We start from the raw sequence: 7,674 nt of genomic DNA, 5'->3' as shown, positions 1-7,674 counted from the left end.
ATTTACTATTTTGGTTTGATAACTATGACATCAGTAACAACCTGCAGAGCGCAATTTAAAGAGCAAAAAGCTTGTCGAGTAACTTCACGGTAACACCTTCTATTTTCTGTGGTTTACACCATCTCAGCAAGTGAACCCGTCGGGAAGAGACTGTGGTCCTGACACCCCTTCGTGGATGCCTGCTGAGACTGTAAGGATGCCGGCAGAAGGTGACAGCCAAGTGACACGCAGTTAGTGCAAAACAGTCACAAACACACTGTCATCTCTACAGTTTTGCTTATTTATTTCATGTAGGTGTTAGCTGATGTGTAAATGTTTTGTGGTCTGTTTCATTTACTTACACAAACTTCCATCAGATGCCCAAACAACGTCACCGGGCATCCTTCTCTGGCTCCAAACCCACCCCCTTTTGCTAAAGCTCTGGGGTGAGAAGGGACCGCAGGAAACCAGGAATGGGGATATGCTTTCCTTCAACGGGCCAGGAGGGCCCCTGTGAACCCCTCCTGTCATGCCCCACACAGCAAGGCTCATACACCCCAAACCCTCTGGGGACAATTCTGGCTTGCAGGATTTCCCCAAGCAGCACAGAGAAATATCTGTTAACACTGCATTAGCCACTGAATGTGAACTTACCAAAAACAGTTAAAAAATAGTGTTTGTGAAAACAAAACTGTTACAAAATAATTGCACACACCAGTGAACGAAAAGGCCCATGTCATGTCTTTAGGTTGATATGCCATTAACGCCAAATTTATGCGAAGTTAACAATGCTATTACACTACTATCACAGGAAAACTGAGATTCAGTCAGCTAGTCCCATATTAAGACAGCCCAAATAATTATGGACAGGGAAAATGCCCCAGAACCTCCTTGGCTTGTGTGGCCGAGGCCAGAATGTTCCTATCCATGCATTCTGTCCCCTGGGCCCCGGCCTGACCGCATGGCTGGAAGGGACCAGCCATCTCGCCCTCAGCCCCTCCCACCATACCCGCGCTCCCAGGGCACCGGCCAGCTCGGCCCTGCTCTCCGAGGAAATCACTCGGGATGCAGTGGACTCTTCTGAAGCCATGAGAACATTAGACACCCTGAACTGGAAATTTCCAGAAATGCAAAATGAGGCATGCTGTCAGGTACAAGAAATTTAAAATCTGACTTCACATGAGATGCTGTTTTTTAAGCCGATTTTTTTTTTTTTTTTTTTTTTTTTTTTTTTGCGGTACACGGGCCTCTCACTGTTGTGGCCTCTCCCGTTGCGGAGCACAGGCTCCGGACACGCAGGCTCAGCGGCCATGGCTCACGGGCCCAGCCGCTCCGCAGCATGTGGGATCCTCCCAGACCGGGACACAAACCCGTGTCCCCTGCATCGGCAGGCGGACTTTCAACCACTGCACCACCAGGGAAGCCCCTAAGCCGATTTTTAAAACGTTCAGTACAGAAGTTTAAGACATCAAGGAGGGACTGGAAAAAATTTCAGGTTAAGATCTCCAGTAGATTTATCGAGGAAGTTCTACCCACTCACTTCTACAACTAATGTCAAAATTCAGGAAATAATTTCTCTACTCAGAGTTTATACCTACCTATAAAACCTTTATATATCTGGATTTCAAGATTTAATTTCATAATCTGTCAAAGTGTCACCTTTTGAGCTTCTAAAGCTTTCATATGAACAAATTTTCTTTTCTTTTTGAAATCGGACGAATGTATTTCACTTATCTTGTTAAAATTATGGTAACTATTCACAAACTATTTTCGTAAACCCAAATCAGGAGCCAACAGCATCCTCTTTACTGAACGCTGTGTGTTTAGACAGGTGCGCTGCTCACCCGTCATCCTCCAGCTGCAGCTCCAGGTGTGACAAGACCACGAGCGTCCTGCACAGACGCTGGTTTACAGAGCGGACATCACAGAGAAATAGTGCACCTGCTCCGATAAACCAACGGCATCACGTCCCAGGACACCCAAAGGGTAAAAAGAAGGTGGAACACAGGAATACAATCGATATTTGTATTTGCCATAAAAAAATCTGTTAGTTGAAACAGGTGAATGTTGACTGTTTTTACTGGCAACTTTCCTTCCAAAAAACAACTCAAGGGGCTCATCCAGCCACTGCTTCTGTGGATTCCGACCCAGGGCCTCCGAGTGTCGTCACATCTCTAACTGGATGAAAGGAAAGGCAGCCCCTCATGTTCTGTCCTGTGGCAGCACCACATGGAGAGGCCACCGCTATGCAGATCAGACCAGGGTGACGGAGGTGACGGGGGTGATGGGGGTGACGGGGGTGATGGAGGTGATAGGAGGTGACGGGCGTGATGGGGGTTGACAGGGGGTGATGGAGGTGATGCGAGTTGATGGGGGTGACGGAGGTGCCCACGCGTGCATGGCACTGTCCCTCACTCAGTCACCGTCCCCACGTGGACAGATGTCTGGTAGCTCACACGGTCACAGGAGTCCCGTGGACGTGCGGCGACGTGCGCGGCTCCGTTTGCTTACAACTTAACTGGAGAGATGGGACCCCCTGCAGGCCCGGCGAGTGCCCTGGTGGACATGCGGCAAACTCTGCCCTAAAGGCTGGTCTAAGTGCAGTCCAGGAGCGCGCGAGGCCGGATCCGAGGCGTCACTCCTCCTGGGCCTGCCCCTGGCCCTCCTCCTCTGCTGCAGGGCCCTCAGGTCGGTCATCACGGTCAGGGCCTTGCGCACCCACAGGACCTGGAAAGAACCGTGCAGAGACGCGGTCAGAAGTGGACACGGGCCGTGTGAGGAGGACAGAGGCCCGAAGCTCCGGCACACACGTACCACGATGACCAGGGCGTTCAGCAGCACGGGCGCCGAGAACACTATGGAGATGAACATGCCCCTCGAGTCAAAATACTGGTATTTCGAGAACAACCTGTTTCAAGAAAGATTTAAAGATCACAGAGCGTCACAACATGGCGTTCTCGTGATACTCTCTGTCTCAGGAGCCCCTCCGCACACGAGGACGAGGTGCGGGCAGAGCCCCACCTGCACACGATGGCGACCCTCCTAACCCCGTGGGGGACGATTCCCAGACCCTCCAGGGGCATTGCGGCCCCCATGCAAGCTCAGGCCGAGCCCCTGGAGAGGGGGACACAGCGTGGCGTCCCTCTCAGTGGCAGCGCAGGACACGAACTTTACGTCACTGACTCAGCAACAGTCATCACCCTGGGGCCACAGCGAGGGGTGGTCAGGATGCGCGTCCTAATTAGAAGCGGAAGAGACAAAGCGGGGGGACGGGTGGTGCGGGGGGGCCGAGGGTGGGCTCCTGACCCAATGACAGGGGTCTGAAGCCGCCGGGAGGGCGCGGCGGCCGGGGCGTGGCTGTCACTCTGCTCTGAGACCTGTGCAGGCAGGGTGCTGAGGGCAGACCCGGGAGGCAGCGTGCTGATCGGGCCACGTCGTCCCCCGGGTTGCGGGGACACAGGGACGGCGGCGCTCCCCTGCCGACTCGTTCCAGCCTCCCGAGGGTTCCTGCCTGACCTGCGAGCACCCCGTCCTGAGAAGCCAGAAGGAGAAGCTGCGGGCCCCGAGGGAGCAGAAGGCCTGGGGCGGTTCTGGAAGGGGGGCCCAGGGGAAGGGTCGACTTCATGGGGCTCACTGGACATGGAGTGGGTTGCCCAGGTGTGTGAGCAGGAAAGGACACGCAGGCGAGGACAGAATGGCCGGTGTCCCGGAAACCAGGGACCAGCGTTTTCAGGACCAAGTAAATCGTGGGTGGATCTCGGTCTCCCCGTCACGGACAAGAGCGCTTCTGTTCGGGGGGCCTCCAGGGCCGACGGTGACCACCGTCCAAGGCTCATCGTGAAGGAGGCTGGGACGTGGACGGGGCTGGGGCTGCTTTATAAGCGAGAGCGGGGGGCTTCCTGGGTGTGTTCTGCTGCTGACGGGGACGGTCTCACACAAGGTCCACGTGCCCGGGGCCGTTCACCTCCAGTTCATTGCCGCCACTTCATTGATGTACTCCGCGCAGTAGACTAAGGTCACTGAGAAGAAAGCAAGCCCACGTGAGAACTCAGGGGACCAGTCCACCGCCACAGCCTTATACATCCTTCACAACATGCTACGTAACAGAAACGTAACAGAACAATGCCACGTTGGATGAGACGTAACTCCTACTTCACATTACACAGAAAAGAAACCCGAGGTGACGCACGAGTCCGGTGGTCTCGGTCAGACCAGGCCAGCCCTCAGCGGAGCGGCGCCACGACCAGGCTTCCTGCCCCAACACCACAGTGGCCACACTGAGCCATCTGCCGACCTCCCTGCCCCGCAGGTCACACATCGGGTGCAAGGCCGGCAGTGGAACCCGAGGGCCCTGAGACCAGAGCTGAAGGCCACCTGCCTGCAGCCTCTGGCTGCCTGGAGCCCCCAGTGGTGCTGGCGGCAAAGACACGGAGGGAGCACCGACCCGAGGGGACAGGAGCCGAGGACAGCCCCGTCGGCCCTCGCAGTCCCACCCGGAGTGCGGGGAGCCCCGCCCAGGGCGCGAGGACCGCAGGCTGGCCCAGCACCAGGAGCTGCTCAGGGCCTGGATGGGGCTGGCGGAGGGGAGGACGGTCGCCAGGAACCTCAGCCTTGTAAAACTGTGCAAAACCCCGGTTCCTGGGGTGAAATGGGGGAGAGCAATCCTTGACCCCTCCCTCGACGACTGGACCCTGAGGCGCACATCAAGGAAGCCAAAGAAAGGAGACGGGAGAGGAGAAGAGAGGCCTGAGCACAGCAGAGGCACCTCCCCAGAGGGCAACGGGATGCATCCACCATGCACCCCACTCAGGAGCTGGGGGCGCAGTGAACCAGTCTGTGCTTCGTTTGTAAGACTGCAGCAAATAACATGCAAGTCTTCTGTGGGTGTGAGAATCAAATGGGCCATCAGATGTGTAAACGCGCTTAGACCAGCATCTATCATCCCCACGCTAAAAGTCACCCTCTGTTCGTCCTTGAAAACAACAAACCCACACGCAGCGCCCAGGTTCACAAAGCTTTTCAAGTACATGGGCTCCTTGCACGAGGCTCTGCGGATGACGCCACCACCTTCTTTGTGCTTCCTGCCTCGGGGCCTTTGCACACGTTACTCCCGGGGCTTGCAGGGTCCCATCCGGCCCTCGAACGCCTGCTGCCTGGCTGGTTCCCCCGCATCCTTCCCCCCTCGGTTTAAATGTCAGGGCAGTGACTTAAGTCCGGCCCCTCCCAGGGTTTCACGGTGCTCCCGCCTTTCCTGCCATGATGCTCAGCAGGGCTGTGGCTACTCAGTGGACGCCGGGGACCCCCAGCCCTACGAGGCTCCGGAGCCCGTCTGTCCTGTCCGCCCCTCGCGGTCCTTCCTAGGGCTCCCACGTAAAGAAGTGAAGTGACAGCCACCCCTGACCGTCAGGACCGTTTCCGGTGCAGGCCTGCTGCCTCGCGCCTGTCCTAAGACGACCTCTTGTTTGGACTTCCCACCTTGCACAAGGCCAACTGAAAAATCACATTTAAGGTGAGTTTTGGGACTTCGTTAAACTACCAAGCAAGATCTTCAGCATCTTCCCGACGTCCACAAGACGAAGAGCCCAGCACAGCCTCTGAGGCCCTGGCCCACCTCTCCTGGCTGAACATACTTCTAACTAGTCGGCATCAGAACGTGGTTTCTCTGACACCTGACGTCGCCCCTGTGCTCTCACCGGCTGCCTCCGCCCCAGATGCCAGGCCTGGGCCCGACATCTGCTCCTCACCCTAGAAAAGAGATTCTACTCACCCTTACACTCCCTACCATGACTTTACCTTCTCTGTGAAATCTTTCTCAACGACTCCCCACAGCTCTGTGTCTTCTCTAAAACCCTGTAGACCTTACCTTCAAAACTGACTCAGGCAATGTGTTATTTTTGCACCACAGCGCTTTCCTTCCTGGTTTGCACTCCCTCCCAGAGCAGGCAGGGCAGCTAAGCGCCCAGAGGAGCCTCTTGTACAGAGTCGGCGTTTCAGCAAACCCAGCTCTCGTTTGTGTAACTGGTATTCAGCACCCTCCCAGGAACACAACACGTGCTTGAGACGCCTTTGAAATCCAACATCCAAAATGTACCTTATCTTTATAGTACCCACAAGCGATCAAAGCAGAACACAAGACAGGAGAGTTGAGAGGCCTTACAAATATATTCACATATCACTGAGGCTACAGGGAGAACAGGCACACGCGCTGCCGCAGCGCACAGCGATCCGAGCCACAGAACTGTACTCACCCAGGCACAGGAAGTGCCCCACCTGTAGCTTGTACCTCCGCGATGAGAAGCAGGTGAGCAGCAGGCAGAGCACGTGGAAGGCAGCCAGCCCCACGAGCCAGGGCTCCGTCCAGTCCGTCTGCTGGAGGACACACAGCAGAACCTCGTCAGGGCCCACCTGCACTGGACCAGGCTTCACACCGCCTCTCCTCTGAGCCCGTCCCGAGCGCCCGCCAAGCCTCACAGGACACGGGGAGGGGAGGGGGAGCAGGGACCCCCACTGCACCCACGTCCAAGGACTGTCACCCGGCCGTGCCTGGCTGTCCCTCCACACAGGACTGAAGGCTTTCCTACCTGTCGAACAGAACTGCGCTTCAAGCTGGGAGAATCTAAAGACCCTCCTCCACGGGGAGATGAGAAAGCGGTGCCTGGCTGCACTCGGTCGCCCCCAGAGGCAAAGCTACCAGTTCCTCCGAGCAGTGATTAAAGCCTCAGAAACCCGGGCCACCCAAACTGGCAAGATGTGGTTTTCTCCTGCCCTCCAGACAGTGCTGCGACCGCACGTCCGCTCAACTCTAGAGCTGGGCTCGTCCGCACCCCTGAACTCGGACCCCCTCCTTGAGGCTCAGGTCCCCCGGGGCCACGGGTGCTGGGGGAGCGGCCCGCGCCCTGCCACTCTGCCCACAGCGGGTCCACGCCAGCCGGACCCCCCATCCCAGCCCAGGACGGCCCACCTCCCCGCTCCTCGCCGCCACGAGGCCCCAGCTCTCCCCGCAAACCCCCGACCCCCGAACGCCCCGCACCTCAGCATCCCGCCAGCCTGAAGGTCCTCCAATCTCGTCCCGCCCCGACGCCCCGGCCCCACCGCCACCCCACGCCGCGCCCACCCAGGTACAGGCCCCGCCCCTGCACCCCCCACCCACGCCTCCCGTCCGGCGCCGCCGGCGTTCCCGGCGGAGGCTGGGAAATTTGGAGAGGCCCCAGCCGACAGCGACCGAACTGACGGCCAAGGAGGCAACGACTTACCGTGATCACGGCGGGGATGCTGACGGGGAACTTGCTGACTGAGAATGCAGACGGCATCGCCTCCGGAAAGGCCCTGCCTCACCACCACCTTTTCGTCTTCCCCGCCCCGCCCGGATAGGTCAAGAAGTCCTCTGGTGTCCTCTCGCGTTATCTCCACTTATCGCGATGCCTGCTGTATCCGGAAGCGGCAGGCAACCTGCCATCTCGCGATATCTCCAGTTCCCGGTACCAGGTTCAAATCTCGCGAGATTCCGTGGTGTTAAAATAAATATAAGGGAATTACGAGTAGCTTCCAGCGTTGTTTTTCCCCCGCGAGCTGCTGCGAGAGGGACGTTTTAGTTCTTCCTATGTGGCGGGCTCTCATAAATGGCAGCTCGGAGGACTGAGGGCTAGTGGGCGTCCCCGCCTCCTCCCCGCGCAACGCCTAGGGCTGGGGGCGTGG

General features: G+C 57.6%; 1 protein-coding gene across 6 annotated transcripts; it reads right to left on the bottom strand.

Annotated features, from left to right (window-relative positions):
* Window positions 1-1,990: 1,990 nt before the first annotated feature.
* Window positions 1,991-7,373, bottom strand: TMEM18 (transmembrane protein 18). Of its 6 annotated transcripts, none has more exons than XR_009566239.1 (6): window positions 7,233-7,373; window positions 6,228-6,348; window positions 3,944-3,998; window positions 2,794-2,887; window positions 2,436-2,706; window positions 1,991-2,157 (listed from the first exon to the last, which is right to left on the bottom strand). XR_009566239.1 is itself a non-coding variant. In XM_060309574.2 (6 exons), the coding sequence occupies exons 1-5, from the start codon at window positions 7,287-7,289 to the stop codon at window positions 2,494-2,496; spliced, it is 540 nt and encodes a 179-aa protein (XP_060165557.1). In that variant the 5' UTR covers window positions 7,290-7,373; the 3' UTR covers window positions 1,991-2,157; window positions 2,491-2,493. The 6 variants fall into 6 exon arrangements, 4 of the variants coding, with proteins under 4 accessions (XP_060165557.1, XP_060165558.1, XP_030700343.1 ...); XR_009566240.1 differs by having other exon boundaries at window positions 1,991-2,153; XM_060309574.2 differs by having other exon boundaries at window positions 2,491-2,706.
* Window positions 7,374-7,674: the final 301 nt, after the last annotated feature.

This window comes from Globicephala melas, chromosome 12, assembly GCF_963455315.2.
Source record: "Globicephala melas chromosome 12, mGloMel1.2, whole genome shotgun sequence".
NCBI lineage: Eukaryota > Metazoa > Chordata > Mammalia > Artiodactyla > Delphinidae > Globicephala > Globicephala melas.
This window is presented reverse-complemented; position numbering and strand designations above follow the sequence as displayed.

Coding starts and splice junctions, on each gene's coding strand:
- TMEM18 (XM_030844483.2), bottom strand. CDS start 7,289: ATGCCGTCTGCATTCTCAGTCAGCAAGTTCCCCGTCAGCATCCCCGCC. Junction 2,888..3,943: donor GTGGCGGCAATGAACTGGAG/GTGAACGGCCCC, acceptor TTCTTGAAACAG/GTTGTTCTCGAAATACCAGT. Junction 2,707..2,793: donor TGAACGCCCTGGTCATCGTG/GTACGTGTGTGC, acceptor GGTTCTTTCCAG/GTCCTGTGGGTGCGCAAGGC.